The sequence below is a fragment of the Vicugna pacos genome, chromosome 1 (genome assembly GCF_048564905.1).
Source record: "Vicugna pacos chromosome 1, VicPac4, whole genome shotgun sequence".
NCBI lineage: Eukaryota > Metazoa > Chordata > Mammalia > Artiodactyla > Camelidae > Vicugna > Vicugna pacos.
The window spans coordinates 87,897,727-87,921,180 of NC_132987.1; the positions used below are offsets into that span (position 1 = coordinate 87,897,727).

At 38.1% G+C, this 23,454-nt stretch overlaps 1 protein-coding gene across 1 annotated transcript in view; it reads right to left on the reverse strand.

Moving 5' to 3' along the window:
• Positions 1 to 17,026: 17,026 nt before the first annotated feature.
• Positions 17,027 to 23,454, reverse strand: part of NSUN3 (NOP2/Sun RNA methyltransferase 3) — a 49,920-nt gene continuing 43,492 nt past the window's right edge. The window contains exon 6 of the mRNA XM_006215607.4: positions 17,027 to 19,125. Coding sequence (XP_006215669.1) covers positions 18,855 to 19,125 — 271 coding nt within the window. The 3' untranslated portion in view covers positions 17,027 to 18,854. The remainder of the gene's footprint in view (positions 19,126 to 23,454) is intronic.

The window sequence follows — 23,454 nt, forward strand, 5'->3', positions numbered from 1 at the left end:
ACTACAAAAGACTGAATCCTAGGAAGCAAGGATCAGTCAGAGCCACCTTGGAGACTAGCTACCATGATGATGATGATAACAGTGATGATGATGATGATGGAGATGATGTAGATCCCAGGAGATCAAGAGCTCACAGAAAACCCAGAGGAAGTGACCAACACTCCCTTTGCCTCAGAGCACAGAAGAAGGAAGCTGGATGAGGGGAGGGTATAGCTCACTGGTAGAGCACATGCTTAGCATGCACAAGTTCCTGTGTTCAATACACCAGTACTTCCATTTAAAAAACAATACATAAATAACCTAATTATATCCCTCCCCTCAAAAAAGAAGGAAGTTGGATACTCAATGTGAAACTTTGATAATAAGAAGACCCAAGAAAGTTCCTGAGTGAACTTTTCTCTCGAAGAGCTATGTAACTTACCAGTTTCCATGTTCCTAAAATAGAGTATATTCTAAACTCTTTCAACACATATGTACTAAGTGCTAAGAACTGTTCTATTTGCTTGAGATACATCAGTGAACCAAACAGACAAAGATCCCTGCCCTGGTGGAGCTTCTGTTATAATCAAGAGAGAGGCAAGAAAAAGTAGTAAATTATGTGGCATGCTAATGATAAGTGACAAAAAGAAAAGGTGTACAGTAAGAGGGGACTTGTAATGCTGGTGTGGAGTAGGGGGCTGGCTGCAAGGCTAAATATTTATTGAATGAATGAATAAATGAATGAGTCAAAGGCCCACCTCTGACGCCTTTGGTAGAGAGAACTTCAAGTTACATATACTGAGGAAAAATAACTTAAAACACTAATAGAAAACAGTAGCTTACAGGACCTGGAATATATATACCCTATGAGATGCTGGGTCTCAGAATGCAAATAAGAGTGGCTGTTAGATTGGACACACTGGGAACAGCACAAAAAGGCCAAGGTGCTGGACACTGTGTCTCTGTGTGTGTGTCCATTAGAAATTACCCAGGGCAGCCAGAACACTGAGAATGATGTCCAGCCAAGAGAGAGGGTGATGGACTGGGAAGAGTCTACCTACTTCAAGGTCTTCAACTTCTAGACTATGTGGTAACTCTTTAAGACAGCATTACCATCTCCATTTCACAGATGAAACCAGTATTCAGAAGCCAAATGGCTTTACTAAGCATCTGATTCATTTCAAAGACAGTGTTCTCCCCATAAGGCATGTCTCTTCTCCAAGATCTTCTTGGACATGTGATAGGAGAATAACAGCATTTGTAAAGGACCTGAATGTACAAACACATCATTTGTGATTCTAAATGTGGGACTCAAGAAGGGCCCATTAACTCAAAACTTATGAGTAAAATATGGCATATATCTGTGCTGATCTCCCCTTAATATCTCAAATGAGATTTCTTAAGCCTTATGAAGCATAGTGCTAAACATGACTCAAAACTGTTACTTTCTCCTGAAGGGTCTGTAAATATAATAGAAATGACAAGCAACAGAACACAGAGATTGCTCTGCGCAGCACATGGAACTTCAAGACTTCCCTCAGAACAACCTGAACTCAATATGGCAGCAGGAGCCAGCACAAGGGAGGAAAAATTTTCCTCGACCCCCTTAGGGTCCCTAGCTGGGTCTGAAAATTAAAGCAACAAAGACAGACAAATTTATTTCACGTAAGTTTTGCATGACACAGGCGCCTTCATAAGAAAATGAAGACCAAGAGAAATGATTAACTTTATACATTTTTAAGCTAGGTTTGATGAAGAGCAGGAAATCGTGGGAAAATGTGCTAGGACAAAAGGGCAGGAGCTAAGAGTAGTAAACTGGGGGAAACAGCAAGCCATTCATTCAGATTCTCCTTCAAGTCCCTTGGAAGATAAGAATCCTTCCCTCAGGGAAAAGGGAGGGCACCTCTCACGTGAGGGTTTGGGGGAGAAGAGGAAGGTCAGAGAGTCCTTCCTGCACCTGCTGTCTGTCAGATTCCTTCAGCTTAAAATATTCAATATGCCAAGCTACCATATTTTGGGGTATCATGTTCTGAACTGCACCTCTATGAATCTGAATCAGGTGGTTCTCACGTAGCTCTGTTGACAAGTAAGCAGAATAAAACTAATCCTTAATACTCACATTGGAAAATTTCATATGCCATGATACTCATGATTATTATTTAATAAAGACAGATTAGGTGATTTATAATTCTTATTTTTGATAGACAAATAGTTTGACTGCTAAAATAGCACAGGATACTGGGGAAAAAGATAGGAAAAACCTGAATATACATTTCCAAGGAATTTCTAAGACCTAGCGATCCTTATATCCATTTCTCCACTTGTCAGAGGTAAAGACCAGTCTTCACAGCATTAATAGACAAGGAATCACGCTCCTATGAACAAGATGAACAGCCTAGAATATCCGTAACACTACAGAGGGACAGCTCTCATCCCATGGAACTCTTTGGAGGCTTCCTGCAATGGCCCAGTGGATGAGCACCTGCCCTAGTCTTGAACATGAACACCCATGTCCTTGCTGCAAGGTAGTACGTAAGGGTACATGGCACACAAAATGTATGCCAATGGTATAAAGGTAAAAGAAGCTAACATTAGTTTGCCAAATAAATACAATTTCAACCTCATCTTACTTTTTGTCAAAAAAATGATAGATTCCAACACATACATCATAAGCCAACTAAGCACAGCCTCATGATTTGACACCAATCTTTCCTCTTGGAGTCATTACTCAGGTTCTCTCTCATCTTTGAAAGAGAATGGTGACATTTTTGCTTTAAAAAAGAACTCATTTTAATTTTAATTTCTACCCACCGTACATTTTAAATCAGGCTATGAGAGCTGAGGAATGCTTGCCTCTGCCCCTGTCAGGCCCAAGGAAGCCAGTCCAGGGGTTGGAAAGGGGAAGGAATGGAACACCCGTCAAGCCCACGAGAGCCTGAGGGCGTGTGGGGAGCTGAGAGGCCGCGCTGATCAACACAGGCTTTTGACAGATGTCGCATCCCTGTTATCATCTCCCCTTTTGCCAGTTTTTAGCTCTTATCATATTCAAGAATTAAATTCTCAACTTTGAAAGGGGGGAAATGAAGGGAGACACTGTTTATTCCCCATACTCTTAGCTCTGGTTTGCCAGGCTGATTTCTGAATATGTAAATACTTTTCACATGGAGATGCAAAAGACTGTGTTCTTGGTCTTGTTAAAGACAGGAATTAAGCCAGAATGTTCTCAGGATAAGCTGGCAGAGAAGTCAGGGAGATATATTTCCACCAATGTAGCTGTTTAAGCTAATTTATCTAGCAATCCTGACAAAATAGCTAGGTACTTTGTGATAGCTGTTTTAGAAATACAGGTTTACTGAGCCGGGAGGTGGGGTGGGGATTTTAAGGAGAAAAAGAGTGTTCCAATGTTGCCAAGGCTTTTTTTCCAAGGTAATTCACCAGTGAGGCAACCTGCCAGCATAATGCATGGCTCCCTGAGCAAAGCAAGGGCCTTTGCTTAGCAATACTGGGCTTTCAGTAAGACACTTGGGAGGCATTAGGCCTTTGAGGTATTTTAATCTTGCACTGCTAGAAATATTTGACACTAGATGCTATGAGTTGAGAGCACATCACACTCGGGAAAGAAAAAAGAAATTCTTACAGTACAGAGTGAAATATATGATTAGTACTTTGCACCTTTCTTGAAATAAGGCATATCTGTGCACTAAATTTGGAAAAGCAGTAAGTATTTGGTGGGCCATTTTCAACAGACTTTCCAAGTAAGGCCAGGCTTTCCCGTATATCTTTTGCCCTTTAGGATGCATTTCAGAAGAAACAAAAAGCCCCAAAGGAAACAAAGAAATATGTAACAGTAGCAAAGAAATTTATAACAGAGTATTAGAGGCCAGGACCAGCACATTCCACCACCCACCCAAGACCTCCTCCCTATGCCTCAAATCTTTATTCAGGGTTACTGGCACCCAAGAAGTAAAGTCTGCGAAGGAAAATTCTGAGTGAGGGAGAATTCAAATATATTCCTTCGACTGAGGGCTACCACTGGGTTTACACATATGCCGAGGGCTCTGTCTACTGGAGTTGAGTCAGAAAACCGAGCACAAGCTTGGTCAGGAGGCTGACCTAAACATTTTTTCTCACCACTGTTCCTGGAGGAGACTTACTGACCACTTCGTTCATTTATTCCTTTTCTCGTGTGTTCACCTATTCATCTGTTCATTCAACAAGCATTTATGGAACACATGCTGTCACAGGCAAAGCCCACTGACAATTCCCGCGGAATAAAAATAGATTGAGTGATAAAGTCTAACCTCTTTTTTTCCCTTTGTGCTTCCTCTGGTTTCAGTTGCTCACAGGGTACCACGTGCAGAGGCTATGCGCCTGGTCCTTCAGACTCCAGAGGCTTGTGAGAAACAGTGGCGTCACACTTCAGCTGGGGAACTGCGTGCACAGCAGGGCACCCCAAGATGGCGGCAGCAGCCGGTGTGGAGACGCTGAGTCCTCGCCACGATCTGGCGCGTGCGCAGTGCAGCTGCGCCTGTCCCGCGAGAACTCCGCCCACGGTGGTGGGAGGGTGGCCGCGGCAGAGGGGCGGCGTGGGGGGGGAGTGGGGAGGGGGCTGTCCAGACCTTACAAAGCAGCCCCACCCACAGCCTGTCAGGGAGCGGTGTGCCTTAGCGCTCTGGCTCACACCTCTCCATTCTCTGACCCAAGAATAAAGCTTTCTTTTGCTTCTGAACTGATTTTGGTCTTGTTCTATTGGCTGGAAGGACAGCGAGCAGAAGGACCCTTGCTGGGGACTGACTCTGGAGGGCCGGTAATAATATTATGTTCCAGACGTTGTTCTAGCCTATTAAAAATAAAGGAAAGTCCCTGCCTTTAAGGAGCTTACTATCCTGTGGTGCTCCTCTTAAACTGTTGAGATTCTTCAAGTTACAGAGATTAAACCTAAGAAAAATGAAACTACTGAAAGTTTACGGATAGAGTGACTGATCTTTATGATAGATATTGTTATACAAAGGAACAATTCATTGAGTTCACTGAAAGTTACATGAATGCATAAGATTTTCAATTTCCCATAAAATACCAGTGGTATGAGTGGAAAATTAGTTTGAAGAAAAATGCTTTTTAATAAAAACCAACACACACATATATATAAACATATATAGGCAACATACATATAGGGGATATTTGTATTTAATACATATTGCTTTTTTATAAAAATTCATAATTGAGCAGGTTGGTGGAGGAGTATCTTGCTCTGTACTAAGGGGGCTGCAGGAATATCTAAAGGTGTTGTTCAGACAGCACCCTTAGGTGAACCTCCTGCTTGGATGCCTAAAGCATAGCAGAAATAGCACTAAATTGGGAGTCTCAGTACCTATGTTCTAGTCTTAACTCTGATGCTAACCCACCATTATCAGAATCTTCACCAGTCTAAGGGTATCAGCATCCTTAACTGCAAAGCAAGAGGGATAGAATATATGACCAGGTTTAACTATGAAGTTCTATCATTTTATGAGTCTTATGTTCCTAGATGAACCAGTAGTGCATATAATCAAGAATAAAACCTGGATAGGCCACTGACATTCCCACCTTGCATCCTCGAGGATTCTGTTCTCACCTCTCTGCAAGCAGCTCAGTTTACACAGTTACCAACTTTGAACCCACCACGTTACCAAATCCAGTCTGTGGTTACTGTTCTCCCTTCCTCTGACCTCTCTGTGGCCCGTGACTGGTGATCAACTGCTCCTCCTGAAAATTCATTCTTTCCTTGGCAACTCTGGCACAACCCTGCCTCTCTCCCATCTCAAACTATTCCAACTGACTCAGCTTCGACCCAGAGCATCTGCATTGTGATACCCAAGCAGGGCTTCTCATTCTGTGCATTGTGTGCTCATCCCAAGAGTCAATCATCACCTCACTGCCTTTTCCTTCCTCCCTGAAGTCTTTCTGGGAGGTCCCATCCTTCTCATGGCTTAAAATTTCACTTATCTATGGCTGTCACTCATTGCCTGAAATGCCAGTCAGGTATCTCCAACCTATATTTTTTAACAGTCCCAGGAATATCTCAGTCAGTATCCACATTTGTTCCTTTGAACTAGAAAATGATATAAAGGCTACTGTCACATTCACAAACATGCTGAGGAGTTGAGTCAAGGAAACAGGCAAAGCTAGGTTATAAGGCTGAACCAAGTATCTCTTCTCACTGTAAATATATGAATATTTATGAGGCAAACTATATGATTATTTACACAGTAAATAAAGATACAAATAACTTCTCAGTCAATTCAGGTAAAGTTTTTTGCTAACAAAAGACTTCAGGTCAGGTTACTGAACACGTTATGAAAAAATACATATTTTCAGAACTTTTTGAACTTGGGGATTGTGATTAAAGAATATTAATGATGACAAAAAATATTTAAATACCAACTATTTATTGAAAACCAACATTCACTCAAGCACTGTGTTAAACATTTATGTATCTAATAATAATAATAGAAATAAGGAGTATTTGAGGTAAACACCCTTATTGGCCTCATTTTACATATAGGAAAACTGTACAGTGCTATAATCATTTAAAAGAATATCCAGACTGGAAATCCAGAGTCATTTTAAATTCCCCCTCTTCTTCCTCCCTCTCCCACCACCATATCTAGTTTTCAAATGCTATTATTTCTTCCTTTCCACTTATCCCTCCCTCTGAAGTCCCACCCTCACGATGCGACCTAACTCAGATCCTATGACTGTATAGGCCATGTGTCAGATTCTTAGTATTGTGCAGACCAGACCAATATTATTTCCTCCAATTTAACCTTCTCCCAACTATCACTCTTCTTAAAATATTTATTACATATTCATTCATTCTTTTAACAAATGCTTATTCAATACTTAATCTGTGCAGCATTCCTCTTCTGAAAAAAGTTCAATGGATTGCCATTGCCTATTAAGTCCAAACTCCTTGGATTCCTACTTGAGGTCTCAAATAATATATACATTTTCAACTTTATCTCTTCCTACACACTTTGTTGTACCCAGGAATTCAGCCAGACTGTCATTCCATGAATAGGCTTCATTGTGTGTGCATCAGCACTTCTATTCATGCTGCTCTGCCGTCCTAGGTGCCCTCTTCCATTCTCTCCATCTCTGTAGGTTTAGTCGTGGTCCCTACTTCCCTTAGCCATCCTGACATCTCCAGCTTATAATTATGACTCTACCATTTAACATTCAGTATTCATTTTGTTTATAATTTTAAACTGTCTTCTGTGACTTAACTCTTCATATCTGTGTCCTATCTTTGCAACTAGATTGTATTTATTGACGATAAATATAATTTCATATTTCTTTGTACTCCATTGTTGAATGTAACTCACACAAATAAAAATTATAACACATTTTCTGTTTAAATCATTTGGTACAGGAGGGAAAAGAAAGCGAACCAGTATCTTCCTAACTTCCTAACACTTTTAATCATTTTTCTCTCACTGATTATCTCAAAGTGTCCTAGGTGGTAATAAAAACAATAAGAACAGTATAGCGTGTAATCAAAATTATCTTAGAAAATTTCTTACGAAAGTGCTGCTATACAGTTGTCCCTCAATATCTGTGGCAGATTGCTTCCAGGACCCCCCCCACCCCCACAGTGAATACCAAAATCCGTGGATGCTTAGGTCCCTTATAAAAAATGGTGTAGTATTTGAATATAACCTAAACACATCTCCTATATACTTTAAATCATCTCTAGATTACTTCTAGTACCTAATACAATGTAAATAGTTGCAAATACAATGTAAATGCTACAGAAATAGTTGCCATGGTGGCAAATTCAAATTTTGCTTTTTTGGGAATTTTTTCCCAAATATTTTCTATCCGTGGTTGGTTGAATCTGCAGATGTGGAATGAACCCACAGATATGGAGGACTGACTGTACTGGAGATCAGCCCACTGTCAATAAATCTAACACAGCCAGTGTTTAATCTCAGAAAAAAGTGCTATTTCTTTAATTTAACACTAAAATCGTTAAGGGTTATGTTATATATTTAATGTGTGTATATAAGTAGTAGAATCATACTCAGGATGGGAAGATGCTCACATTAACAAAGGTACGTACAGAGAGGGAAAGTCAGCCACAAGTCTCTCATCTTATACTCACTACCACGTACACACTCCCTGGATGAGGAATAGTGGAATGAAATGCGTTTCTCTCTCTTTAGTCACTTGTTTCCTGAAACGTAAATGCCTGTTCAGAGAGGATCTGAAATTACCTCTTGTGATAGGCAGAATTCCAAGACGGCCCCTAAGAATCCCACCCAAACCCTGGTATGATCCCCTACCCCTGAGTGTAAGCCAGACCTGTGAATATGATGGAATACCTCCCCCAAGACTGGATTATCGATCAGTTTACTTTGAGTTCATCACAAGGGAGATTGCCCTAGGGGGGCCTGACCTGAGAAGGTGAGCACTTAAAGGGATTGGAGTCTTTCCAGAAGGAAGAAATTAAGAGATTCATAGTGAGAGGACCTATGGAGGGGGTCGTGTGATGAGCCTGCCAGTGCCTCCCGGCTGCTGAGAGTGGTTCCAGTCAAATTAAACCAACAACCTAAGGGAGCTGGGAAACACATCTCTCCCCAGTCAGATCTCTAGATGAGGGCATACCTGGCTTACACCTTGATTTTAGCCGTTTGAAACCATAATCAGAGGGCCCAATTAAAATGTGCTGGACTGTTGACCCATGAAAACTATGAGATAATAAATTTGTTCTCTTTTAAGCTGTTAAGTTTATGGTAATTTGTGATACAGGAAAAAAAAAAACCCAACTGCTTTCTATATCAGACACTGTGCTAAGCACTTTAAATTCACAATCTTTTAATTATCCTTATTGTAGGGTTGAGGCATCTGAAGTTTAAAGAGGTTACATAACTTGCCAAGTTATGTAGGAAGTGACTGAAACAGGATGTTACATCCAGATTTACTAACAAAGCCCATGTTCTTAACCACTGCTGACAGGAATGTTGGGCATTCTACTTTAGCCTTGTTTAATGTTCTGAATATCAAACTCTCTCTGTGCTTCTATCAAACTCTGTGAATTTTTAGTCCTTTCTACTGAGAACTTCCTTACTTTATTGACATTGAAAAGAACCTGTTTAATTTATTTCATTAAACATTTATGAAACACCTACTGTAGGAAAGCACTTGAATGAAGTGCTAGGGGAATTCAAAAATTGCTAAGACAGCCCCTGACCCTCAAGTTTCTTGCATACTAATGGGAAAACAAACTCATACATAAATATCACAAAGGAGTAAATGAAGAGGTAAGGTGGAACTATCCAGCCCCAAAATTCCAAAAGAAAGCATTCATCTGTTAATTGATCTAGCAAAGGGACACTTATGGAATAAGATGCAGACACATATTTATATACTCACTTCAGATGAGACTATATTTATGGGACTTTCCTGGTTCCTGAAGATTGAGAAATAAAGGAATCCTTAACCAATTGTATATTTGCTTCTAAAACTTCATGTACTATCATCTTAATATAGGCTAAGCATTGTTCTTGTATTTAAAATTATTCTATTTAACTCTCACAAAAATCTGTAACCATTATTATTATTTTACTGATGAGGAAACTAAGATACAAAGAGGTTAAGTAATTTGCCTAACATCACAAAATCTGCAGTTTGACTCTGGTACATACACTTTTAACCAGTACATCTTCTACAACACGATCATTTTAATAAAAAAGGAGGATGAAGTGAGAATAAAAGCTATGTGAAGAATGGGGTAGGTGAAAGGAGATAAACAGAGATATCTGCTGCAATTGATCATAGAATTTAAATATGTTTCTCAGCACTCAAGGCAAAATGGAAAATAATTCGATTTAATAGGCTTCCTAATCTGAAAACATTCACTAAAATCTAAGAGAAATTCATAATCAGTGTCCCTACATGGGGAGGACTTTGAACAACAAATACACAATGTTTTGTATAAGACTCACTTAAATGTTCTGAAATTGACTTTTACTTAAACCAAGAACAAAAGAGTCAACTGAAGTTCTGTGAAGGCATGTGGGAATGAATTAACATGGTACAGTTATGTATCCTTTTACTTGACACAGAAGGGAATGGCTGGTTAACATTGTTTTCAAACAGTAGATCCCAAACCCTTAGTGCATCATGAAATAATGACTAAATCACAACTGGTTTTTAAAAAATCATACATATACATGTGTATGTGTATGCTTATATGTATGTGTACATGTGGTATATCTCAAGTTTAAAGATAAATATTGTGTAATAAATTTTTTGTATGTCTATGGGTTTATATGTGCATGTCATCTTATAAATGTGATTTACATTTTTTACAAAAATTTGAAAGCCATTGCCTTAGCTTAGACTCTTCATCTTGACTATCAGTTATCTTGGCCAGGATCCTGTCAAAGATCCATAAAATATAATATCAGATTGAAGTCACTGGAGAGTGTTTGGAGTGTAGCTTGCATTGTTGATTGAAAGGAAACCCTCATGCTGTAGATTTCAGGCAAAAAAAGTGGACAGGAAGTCACTTTTTGCAATTAAAGAGGTTGTTATTTGTGCTCAGATGGAGGAGCATCTCATTTCCTCAGAGACTGGGGACTGCAGGAAAGGGTACAGAAGGGACAAAAGTATTTCTAATGAAGCATGAGACCTATGTGATCTATTTAAATGCATGAATGTGCACCCTCACCCTGCCCCATACAGTTAGGTGACCATGTGACCAGTGTGTCCATGTTAGTCCTAGTTACATCAGTTGCCCTGGTGTAATTATTAATTGCTTGCCCTTCCACTCTCAAAAATGTCCTGGTTGAATGATGAATTACATGACCACTCTTTCCATAAGCAAAGAAAAAAATGTCCCTGGTCTGAAAAGAAATATTGTTTTTGCACTTTAAAAGGAGTACTTGTATTACCAAAGTTTGAGATACGTAAGAGTGAAAAATATGCTTGGAAATAAGACTGGTTTGCTACAAAAAAGCAACAGAAATAACCAGGCTTTCTGGCATGCTGCCTTAACAGACACGTCAGCAACAAGAACCTAATTTCAAAGAACCAACATGGGCGGTTGGACTCTACTGCCTGCTTCCCCCCAGCCAGTTCCACTGCCTACTCAGAGCTTACTTTTCTATTTACCAACTCCTTTTTGACTTATTTTGATTCTCCACCACTGTCTTTCTATTTTCTCGCTTGACTCCCTTGAATTAGCCCTTTACTTCAAACTCAATTATAAGTCAGAGAAATTTTTTTAAAAAGAAGAGAATGGGTTAAATAAAAGAACAAGTATATAAATATTAGAACAGTGTCTGTGATATACTAATGGCTTAAAACATATTCACTTTCTTAGAGATAATCCATTTTACTTTAAAAATTAGGCAACCAAGGTTTAGAAAGTTTGAAACCTATTTACTATCATAGAGGCAGTAGTAGTTCCAAATCACATTAATTTTCAAATTTCACACACACACACACACAAACCCTCTGGAGTAACTGATACATTTATAGAGAATACGATTTTTCTATGGTTTCTGCAAGTGCTACTTTAATAATCTATTTTTTGACTGTCCTTGATGTGCTGAAGTACAATTTCTTTTTCTATTTTAAGACATTCTCATCTGCTGTTCTGCCCTTGGATATTCCTTGTAGGTTTGAAGTATCCTCCAGAAGACAATTATGGATTTATCCATTGGCATTCCAATCTTATTATTGAGCCTATTTCATTTTGAAATTTTCCCACAATGTATGCATGCCTAAGCATGCTCATAATATGGTGGATTCGTTGTTTAATTTACATCTTTCAGCCTAATGCACAAGCTTTTGAAAATGGTTTGCCTGTTCTTTCCATTCACTGCAAAAACAAAACAAAACAAAAAACAGCCTAAATACTGCAGCCCAAATATACAGTTTTCAGATAGGAGTATAAGAACAAAAAGACTATCTTTTAAAATATCTAGATCACTGGAAAAAAAATCAGGTCATCTAGTAGAACTCTAGCTAATTGTAGAGTGGGAAATGTGGCAAGTTACCTAAAGGGTATCCCAACCAATTCGCTGGGACACTTTATACACTGTGATAGTAGGTTTCTTCAGTAGGATTGTTCAAATTTTTATGTAGTTAAAGAGGATGTAATTGTGTGTGTGTGTGTATCTGTGTGTGTCAGAGAGAGATGCAGATCTCAAAGCAAGAGGACCTAGTAATGACATGCTAAAAGAGCGTGGATTTCATCCTACAGGCAATGGGGAGCCATTGAAAACTTTAAAGCAGGGTAATGACATAATGGGGTTTTATTATATGGAGAGCACTAGAGCAGCAATAGACAGCGTGGATTGTGAAGTGTGAGGCAGCAGGTAGGAAGATGACTGGGAAGAAAATTCAATAGCCCAGGTGACCTTAACTAAGGCAATGCCAATGATACTAAGAGAGAACAGGAAGAAAAAAAAAAAGTGAGACTTGGCTATTATCTAGAGGTGAGAATGAAGAAAAGGAAAGAGAAAAATTGAACGTGACTCCCAGGTTTCTAATTTGTGAGGCCAGATGAACGTGGCACTTCTAAATAAAAGGAGGAGTATGTATTAGGAAAGAGTAAGAATACTCACTCTCTGGGATTTCAAAATGTAGAATAGACAAACAAGATTATACTGCATAGCACAGGGAAATACATACAAGATCTTATGGTGGCTCACAGAGAAAAAAATGTGGCAATGAATATATATATGTTCACGTATAACTGAAAAATTGTGCTCTACACCGGAATTTGACACAATATTGTAAAATGATTATAATTCAATAAAAAAAGTTTAAAAAAATTAAAAAATAAAAAAGAATACTCACTCTGATGATCACAATTTTCTCAAGGAACTAAGAGGCAGGATCATCTTCTGAGAGACAAGAGCAGAGTGTTTATACGGAAGAGTTGTAGAGAATAGCTGAAGTTTGGAAAAGTCACTAATGAGAATGGAAAAGAAAGCTGGCCAAAGAACAGCCAAAATTACTAAGCAACGTAAGTCTTAGGAGAAGCAAGTGAGCATGAATTTGTAGTGAAATCAATCTGCACAGGTGCATGAATTTGTAATAACATCAGTCTGCACTACTATATGATTTTTCTTTTTTTCCAAACAATGCTCAGCCATTGCTGTATATATTAGTAGAAGCATGGACTACTGGACTTATCAAGAGTTGCAGGTTTAAATATCAGCATGAAGGAGATGAGGGCACTGTGAGAAAAAGTTTCAAGTTATCCACCGTAGGATCCAAGAGAGGTAAGGAAAGGATACCAGAAGAGAAAGGACAGTAAGAGGATGAAGGTTTAAAAACTACAGCGTCACAGACATAGAAAATAAACTTATAGTTACTGGGGGTGAAATGGGGTGGGAAGGGATAAATTGGGAGTTCGAGATTTGCAGATACTAACTACTATACATAAAATAGATAAAGAAGTTTCTAATGCATGGCACAGGGAACTATATTCAATATCTTGTAGTAATCTATAATGAAAAAGAATATAAAAATGAATATATGTATATATATGTATGACTGAAACATTATGCTGTACACCAGAAATTGACACAATATTGTAAACTGACTATACTTCAATTTAAAAAATTTAAAATAAAAACTATGGTGTCAAGGAAATTGGATTGCAGTTTTAATGAAAATGAGAGAGTAAGAAAGCTGGAAGAATAGGAGGTACTGAGATTACATTTTCCTAGGTGAAGAAATTCTAGATCCATATTGTCCAATATGGTAGCCACTAACCACAGGTGGCTATTTACAATTAAAGTCATTAAAATTAAAGGTTATGTTCCTCAATCACAGTAGCCACATTTCAAGTGCTCAATAACCATGCATGGCTACCACATTGTCCATGTTGGACAGGGCACATAAAACATTTCTATCATGTAGAAAGGTCCACTGGAGAGTATGGCTCTAGAGAATGCCAAATTCTAGGGAATTTCCTGGAGAGTGATTTACTAAAGACAAATAGAGACAAAAGCCATTGGGGAAGAAGCAGTAAAGGAACCATAAAGGTGGGATATTGGATGGGTTTCTCATAGAGGTGTTGAATTCAGCCTGTGGTAGGTATTCCAATAGAGAGGATATGAGCTAGGTACTAAAGTCCTCATTGAAGGTAGGGGGTGTGACCAGATAGATGAAAGCGTAAACTTTGTTGGGAGTTGTAATGTGCTTCCTAGGAGTGTATCCTAAACTCTTTAGGCCCATCGTAGCATCCTTTGCTTCTGAAATATGCTTGACTGACTCAATCTACACCCAACTCCAGAGTGATGTTCCAGATCCCACTTTAAACTTCTCCTAAACCATTCTCCTGGTTCAAAAATCACCTCTGTTGAAACTATATCAGGTTGCTTCAGCCAGTTGAGTCCTGTGGGGTGGAAAAGGAACCTGTTAACTCTGTATGGTCAAGTTAACTACGTAGCTGAAAATAATGCATGTATGGGAATAGCTATTGTTTCATATGCAAGATTTAATGAAGATAATCTGTACAAGGATATATGACAAAAGCAACCATTATGTAAAACATAAATAGTTTGCATATGTCTGCTGTGTTCACTTAACATATTTGTTATAGTCTAAGACTTATACCTTAGTTTTTTTATGATCAAGTCAAGGAATGGCTATCTATGTAGCTAGTTATATTGACTTTTCATGGCTAAAATTATCACACAGAAAAATTTCCAGTGGCATCAGAGTTAGATGCTATCACGCTTCCCTTTTCTTAATAGTTGACAGCTATGAGCTACAAGCCCACAGTAAACCTGTTCTAACATCAATTCACAAGTCAGCACAAGTTCTCTAGTCCTCTCATTTCTCTGTCTTTTACCCCAGAGACGACTGTAATGCCAGAATGGGGGAATGGCTTACTACTTTGCAAAGGTTGTTAACACCTTGTTTTGAAGAGTATGTGAACAATCTTTCTTACTTAATAATGATAAACTAAAATAAGCCCAGTTCCTCTTTTCTCCTGTTGCCAATGCTAATCCCTCTTAACTCTGCCCATTCGTGTTAATATCTACAATTTACTTCCACTTGTTTTTAAGAACTGGGAAGAATAGTCCTGTTTCTTCTTTTTCAATAGGCTATACACATTTTTCGTTTGTTGATTCTGCTAGGCTGTATAGTTATTTGTGTGTGACGGGCTCTTCCATAACAATACGCAGCAGAAAATTCCTTTTGACAAGCCATAGCAAGCTTAATTGAGTCATGACATATATCAGATAGCTTCCAATGAGGCAAACGGTCCTTTTTCTAAGGTAGCATATGGTTTCACCCAGTTTCAACATGACTATATAGTCTCACATGACTAAGGAAATTACTTTTTTCATTTGTGAAAAGTTACCGAAAAGTATGGAGTTAATATTTGATTGAGCTAATTAAATTTTAAAGAAGCATATGCTCTACAAGGCTTTTTTCCTCCTTGGGTTTAGTGAAAACTATTTTTTAGGTATCTTAAGCATTGAATTAACAGGTCAATTTTTTAAGTTTGTTTTTTTCACTCTATAGTTTAATCATTCCCTAATGAGAACCCCAAATCAATTCTTTTAAATTTTCATTTTATTTTAAATGTCATATGATAAGTAATATTAATAGAAACAGCTCTGTCAAGATAGTATTTCTGATTCTCTCCCACTGACTTTGCAGCCTGAAGCCATTCCAAATTCTGACATTACTTTTAATGTTTTCAGGACAGATGCTGTTAGGGCTTTCAGCACAAGTAGTAGATTACCAGCAGACATTAGTTAATTCGTGAACCTTCATCTGAATATCCTTCAGATACCCATGGGATCTGGGTGATATTATAGCTCCAACGTTAGCCCGAAGAGTAACATCAGTAATGGGTATCATCCTTACTCCCCTCCCCAGTGCAGCAATAAGGCAAGGAAAAGAAGATTGTAAACCATTGATTTGAACCATATAAATGGGCTGAAAATAAATTGTGCCATTATATTTGTCCCCAGTGCCAAATTTACCTAACATGTAATACAAGTAGTCCTATTCAACTGCATCAAAGGACTTCTTGGCATCTAATAAAATTGTTGCTATTGGTTCCAATTTTCTCTTTGTATTCCAGATGAGTTGCATTAGCCTATGCAGATCATCTGACACTTATCTCCAGATATAAAGTCTTCTTGGATAAGGGCCTATTAGATTTGCGATCACTTTATTTAGTCATGTAGCAAATGTCCCAGTATCTGTTATTTTATGTCTACTCACATTGTACAAAAGGGTATTTTTTATAATACTGTTAAGGAGGTAACATGCAATCTTCAGTATAAGGCTATATAGATATATGTAATAGGATGAAGAACTGCAGGCAGCCCTGATTCCAAGCCATAGATAATATCTGATGCTTTAAAAATTCAGTACAAACCATCTAAATGCATTACATTTATTCATAGTCTGTTTCTGAAACTAGTGGCTGTTCAGGATGCTGATGGCAGCAGTTAATGTGTTGGTAAGCAACCTAAATTTTTATAAAGCTATTTTGAAAGTGACTTGATGCCACAGAGAGTAATATCAATTACTCCCTGCTTTTCAATTGACATTGCAAGGCTGCTCCAAATTTCTATTCTTCAGCATCTGCAAAGAAAAGGGAGGCACAGAAAACTCTACGGGAGATTTCTAAGTATTGCAATCACAAGAAGTACTTCTATAGAACACAGCCTGAACTAGTCCTAAGAATTTTTCCCCCAAATAGTAATTAACCCTTTGATGCTCTGAAAATAGGAAACTGCATACAAAGGGAAAGCTGAGCAATGGAGAATAAGGGTAAAGTCAGTTGACAAAGTCAGTTGAGTGTTCCTATAACCTATATCCTGTGAGACAGCATGGAGGAGGGAGAAGGGTCGGGCCTTTGAAGCTAGTTTTAATCTCTGTTTCACACTTTACTTACCAGTGTAGCCTTGGCAAGCATGGAACAGTGCTAAACTTGGGTTTTCTCATTCACAAAAGGTAGTTACAATACTCACTCCTGGAATTGTTTTAAAGTTCAAAAAAGATAACATAAATATAAAGCACTTAATCAAACATTTAATGCTCAATGAATGTCAGCTGTTTCATTATAATTATTATTAATAACAAAGCAAGCTACATGTAAACTATATATGCCTTTTTCAGTAATTATAGAAAGGTCTAATACAATGGCACATGGAGTATTCAGATTAGGCTTCAAGGCATTATGTTGGGAAAATAATGACATTCAACAAAGTGCACTGTGAACATTTACTTTCTGATTAATCTAGAGAATAAATGTGTTTTTAAACCTATAGTATCTGAAAGCAGGATTTCAAACTGAGAAAACAAACTAATAAGCACAAATTAAAGACATACACACACACACAAATTTTTCCATTATTATTAATCTTCTGTATTAGCCCGGTATAGTTGATTGAGTTCGACAGATCCAGCTTTTCTTTAAATACATTAGTTAGATACAAAGGAAACAAAATGGCTAATGGAATAAAAGTACAGAAAAAAACATTATTCCTCTGTCTTCCCAGTTACACATGCTTGCAAAACAAAAACAGTAAGTGAGCAAATAGTCTCTAGTTTGAATACACAGAATGTAATAAACAAAAGGATTCAGCTTCAGCAGAATTTTATATTTCTATATTCAGAGTTCATTATTTTTAAAAGCTGATTTCTAAACAGATAGAATCTTTTGAAATATGTTGCATATTTTTTCTTAATAGGTGGAAAAATATGTTTGGAATTTGAGTGAAGCAATTTCTAGAGAAAACACATGATCCTAACCTGAGGCTAAAACCCTAAGTACACACACAGAAATATATACAATATTCCCAGGATATGTGTAAATAAGGAGAGCCACTTAGTAAACAGTACTGGGTTTTGGTAATAGTATAATCCACTCTCATTAGGCATCTCCCTCTTGTGCATTAATATGTGACATCATACTCTCGGATAACATTTCATAACGGAGTGAAATAAAAAGCCCCTCCAGATTGCAACTGTAAGATAATCAGATTCTGTAGTGCTCATTATGACTGCAATTATGTAGCAAACTCTCCAAATATAGTTCAGTTATTGTGGTTATTAATCATTCTGGTTTTGTTTCAAGTACTTGCTTTATAGCCTGCTGGATAGACTCCATTATTCTACAAGCTGAATGTCGAAAGTCAAACATGTGCATGTGAATCTGCTGTTCTAGCGGCCTTTCAACATAATTTACCCTTTCAATTTGTATTTGTGAATACAAAAAAAAGTGGAGACATAAAGCTGGTGTCAATAGAGTCACTGACCTTTGCAGAAAACAGAAGACAGTTCTTAACGAAAAACAACTTGGCAAATAAGAAACCTATTTTGCTAGAACTAGAAATAGTGCTGTTTAAGAAGTTAGTCTTAGAATATCAATCAGTTCTTACAGAAAAGGTGGGGGAAATCTCTGGAAGAATCTGTGTATTTGATCAGGAGAAAATGATAAGGGGGCCAGCAAATATGCAGTTTTAAAGATTCAAAGCACCAACATTATGGATAGAATGCATTTCTAAACATTTTATGCATAAAACCATGTACTTTGATTAATTTAACTACAAAATGCCAAGTAAAAGACAGTAGATTTATTATACAGAACAAACACCATCTGCACCACCTTAAATCATTACTATAGATATATTTCTAGGAAAAAAACACACTTGAAAACTTCTCAACCACAGATCCTGAGATGCTGAAGTATTAACTAAATAGGATTCCAAACAGACCCAAGAAAAGTGACTCCATTATTATTTAAACGTTAACATGTAGAAAGCCTAGAAAAATAAATATAATAAAACATTGATGTATAACCAATGGAAAGGCTTACGAAATGTACATCACCAGTTTCAAGTAGTCCATGATTTTTTCAATTTGGCTACATACATTGGGCCCCAGGCTTTACCTTTATCTGGAATCACCAAGAGCCCACATTCCTGGCCTGTAGGAGCAAATGTGAAGTCTCGGGAGCAAGTCCTTGCCATTTCCTTAATGTCCACAGGCATGATGTTACTGTAGGAGTTTAAAATTTCACTGATCACATCTTGATTCTCTGCCTTGGAAAGTGTGCATGTGGAGTACACAAGAAGCCCTCCAGGACGTAAGGCCTTAATTGCAGACCTGCATGTAATCAAGAAAATGCAGAAGACTGGTTAGTACATTAAAAAGGAACTGTGGGGACTGAGGGCAAGAAAGCTTACATACTTGAAATTAACCTTTCTCTAACTCAGACTGTAATAACTTCGGATGTTTCCTAGCCTTGCAATTACTTCTAATGGACCCCTGGATGACTGGGGAAGTGATAATCAGACCAGTCAACATGGGAAAAACAGAATATGTTTACGTGATTCTTTGTTTTGTTTTCCTACACATAGGAGGATGGAGGCAGAGCATGGAGTACTGGGTTTGCGTTTGAATATAATGAGTGTAGGTACTAATGGGTAGGTGGGAAGGAGAACTTGAACTTCAGGAAAGGGGTTAGGGCTCAGTGAAAGCTGAAGTCATGGGAATAAATAGGATTTCCCAGGAATAGAGCAAGAACAAACAAACAAAAAAAAGCAGACTGAAGACAGATACTCAGAGAATGGCCATATGTAAAGAGAGGCAGAACCTAGAAAGAAAATTAAGAAGCCTTCTCCAGATGAAAGTGTGGCTTCAGGGAAAGGATGGGAAGGAAGGGTTTTTCTCCACCTCAGGGGGAAGACTTGAGCATATTTGTAAATGCAGATCCAGAAGAAGAACAGTCCCAGGGCTTCAGACTGCAAATGGAGGAGATAGCTTCAGAAAAGATGGGATTCCAGCTCCTCATCTAAAACAAGATGGGAGCATGAACAGGGAACCATGATGTTTTAAGGTAAACAAAAGTTCATGATACATAGCCTTGATAATAAGACTGGAGTGGGAAGCAAGGTCATCGACTGAGAGAGAAAACTAGAAAAGTTTTAGTCCTGCTGCTGTGGTGATAACCCCAGAGCAATTACTAATCAAGAACAAGTTCTTCTCCTCTTCCTCCTCCTCCTTTTTTTTAAAGAAATCATGTTCCAGAACTCTACTGGATTTAAGAGTGCACTCAGCCCTGTCTCATACTTATATTTAAGAAACAAGAGCACATACCAATAACTGAGGTTTATAATAAAGATCCACAACATCAGAGTAAGTTCAAATTCTGCTTTCGATGTTCAATTATTAAAGGATCAAAGAATTCTAACTCAAGGCAATCAATCTTATAACAAGGTTTTTCTCTCCTTCTTCAGACACACTTAAATATAATGTGAAAAAAATACTAACTCAAAACAATGAAGTAAAAAGGATAGAGAGAATTATTAACAGTGAATTTCAATACATTTTTGAAAGATGATATGCAGACAGAGAAATGGTAGCAAATAAAGAGGACTACAGTCACAGACGGCATGAATTTGACCTCCCAAACTACAGAGGGATTTGGAACTTGGAAAAACCAGATGAAATGTGATGGGAGTAAAAAGTAAAAACAAAGATATTAATTTGGAGAGGAGGGTATAGCTCAGTGGTAGACTGCATGCTTATTAGCATGCATGAGATCCTGGGTTCAACCCCAAGAACCTCCATTAAAAAAAGAAATAAAATAATAAATAAATAAACCTAATTACCTCCCGCCCAAAAAACAAAACACAAAACAAAACAAAAAAAGATATTAATTTGAAGAATATATGAAATCATGGATTCCAGACTCCCACAGATGGCAAGCTGGGCAGCCGCGTAAAAAGTTGGAAGGTTTTTATCTAAGGAAGTTGAATAAACTGTTTAGGGAGACCTAAGGCAGCCGCTGTGAGTGTTCACTACCCCAAAACAAAGATCTGTGTATTCAGCAAATCATAAAGTGACATCACCAGGCAAAAAAGTCTCATCCCTAACGTAAACCTCCTAGTATTGTCCCATTATTAAATAAAAATGGGCAATGAAGGATAATTAAGAATAAGAAATGCTTAAGTAATATGTGAGATAAGAAAAGAAACAAACAAAAAACGTCCTACAAAGGAACAGAAAATTCAGGGAACAAGAGAGACATAACAAGACCTAGTACCTGCAGAAAGATCAGCAAAAATACAGCACCCACAAAACAATAACAGAATGCCATCAAACAGGATCAAGAAGAGGGCTCTTAGGAATGAAATATATGTTTACCACAATAAAGAATGTTTTGTAGAAGTGTTTGGAAGTTAAGGTCGAAAAATCTTCCAAAAAAAAGCAGAATAACAGATTGAAAATGAGACAGGGAAGATCAATCAAGTAGAGGTCCAAATTTCAACTGATAGGAGTACTGGGAAAATATTACAGAGAACTGGGGGGGAGGAGGACTTGAATTAGTGAAATAATAAGAAGAGAATTTTCCAGAGATGAAAAGGATAGACGTGTTCAGATTAAAATAACTCATCAAAAGGCCACAACATTCATTATTATTCATTCAGGATCTATTATGTTGCTCGGCATTGTTCTAGATATTGGGTATATACTGAAATAGAGAAACAACAACAAAAAACTCCACCTTCATGAGGCTTAAATTCTAGCCAGAGAAGATAGACTATAAAAAATAAGTAAGTCTGTCATCGGCTGAATTGTACCCTTCAAAATTCATGTGTTGAAGTCCTAATGTCCAGTACCTCAGAATGTGACTGTATTTGGAGATAATATCTTTAAAGAGGTAACTGAGTTTAAAACAAGATCATTAGGATGGGCCGTAATCCAGTATGTCTGGTGTCCTTATAAGAAGAGGCAATATGAACACAGAATTAAAGAGGGAAGACCCAGTGAAGACCCAGGGAGAAGAGAGATATCCAAGCATAGAGGCCTCAGAAGAAACTAACGCTGTGGACACCTTGATCTCAGACTGCCAGCTTTAGAACTGTGAGAAAGTAAATTTCTGTTGTTTAAGCTATTCAATCTGTAGAACTGTGTATAGTAGTCCTAGCAAACTAATACGAAGAACTTACACATATATGCACACACATATGCATATAAACACACACATATACACATATAATTACATATACACATATATATGTATATATGGGTGTGTGTTTGCATGTATGTTTTTCCCTCACCTAGCAAACTTCCAATTCTCTGAAAACGATGACTGCAGGTACTACAATTTAATTCAATTCTGACACTATACACCCGGCGTTAGCATCAGATCCCACAAGATTGCCCTTCGAATGCCAACTGCAAGTCTAAGTCTCTGGTATTTCTGACTCACCAGCATAAACTGGGAGTTCCCCAAACCCCCTCTTTGGGTTAAATAATTTGCAGGAAAAACAGTTACTTACTACACTACTGATTTATTATTTAAAGACACAGTTCAGAACAACCAGATGGAAGAAATATACAGGGCAAAATCTGGGAGAGGGGTGCAGAGCTCCTGTGCCCTCTCCAGACACACCACCCTCCCAGTACCTTCTCTCCATCCTGCAAACCCGCCATATCTCTTTAGTGGTGGTTTTTTATAGAGGCTTCATTAAGCAGGCATAATTGATTAAATCACTGGCCACTGGTGATTGAGCTCAATCTCCAGCCCCTCTCCCCCTCCCTAAAGTGGGGAGAGGGTGGCACTGAAAGTTCCAACCCTCTAATTACACAGTTGGCTCCCCTGGCAACTTGGCAATTAGTCCCCCATCCTTAGGGACTGTTCAAAAGTCACCTCATTAACATAAACTCAGGTATAGTTGAAAAGAGCTTACTATGAATAACAAAAGTGGCTCCTTTCACCCTTACCAAAACCAGGTATAATAAAAAAAAAAAAAAAAGACATTCCTATCACTCTTACATTCTTATCACTTAGGAAATTACAAGGGTTTTATGAGCTCTGGTCTGGAGCCATAAACAAGATCAAATATATATTCACAATATCACATTTTGCATATATTTTTTATTTAGCGATAGGTGCTACGAAGAAAATTAAATCAAGGTAAGAGGATTAGGAGCGCTCAGATGGTGAGGGGGATTGCAAATTTAAGTAGGATAATTAGAATAGAATGACACTTCAGGAAGTGACAACTGAACAAAGACCCGAGGAGGTACGGGAGTGGACCATATAGATATGTAAGGTGAAGGGCATCCCGTACAAAAGGAATAGCCAGTGCCGAGACCCCCCCCCTCCCTGGCCATGTCTGAGGAACACGGAAGCCAGTGTGGCTGCGGCACAGGAAGGAAGGTAGTGGCAGCGGCACAGGAAGGAAGGTAGTGGCAGAATGAGATGAGTTCAGAGAGCTAAGAGGAGAGGGTCTTATATAACACAGTAAAAACTTTAACCTCGTAATGAATGGAAAACATCCACATCTAGATGCATTATTGTTAAATTTGAGACTTCAAGAACAAAGAGAAAATGGTAAATGCCTCCAGAGAGAAAAACTGATCCCTGTAAGGGTCCAGGAATCAGACCGGCATCAGGGGAGTAGTGTGCTACAAATCCTGGGG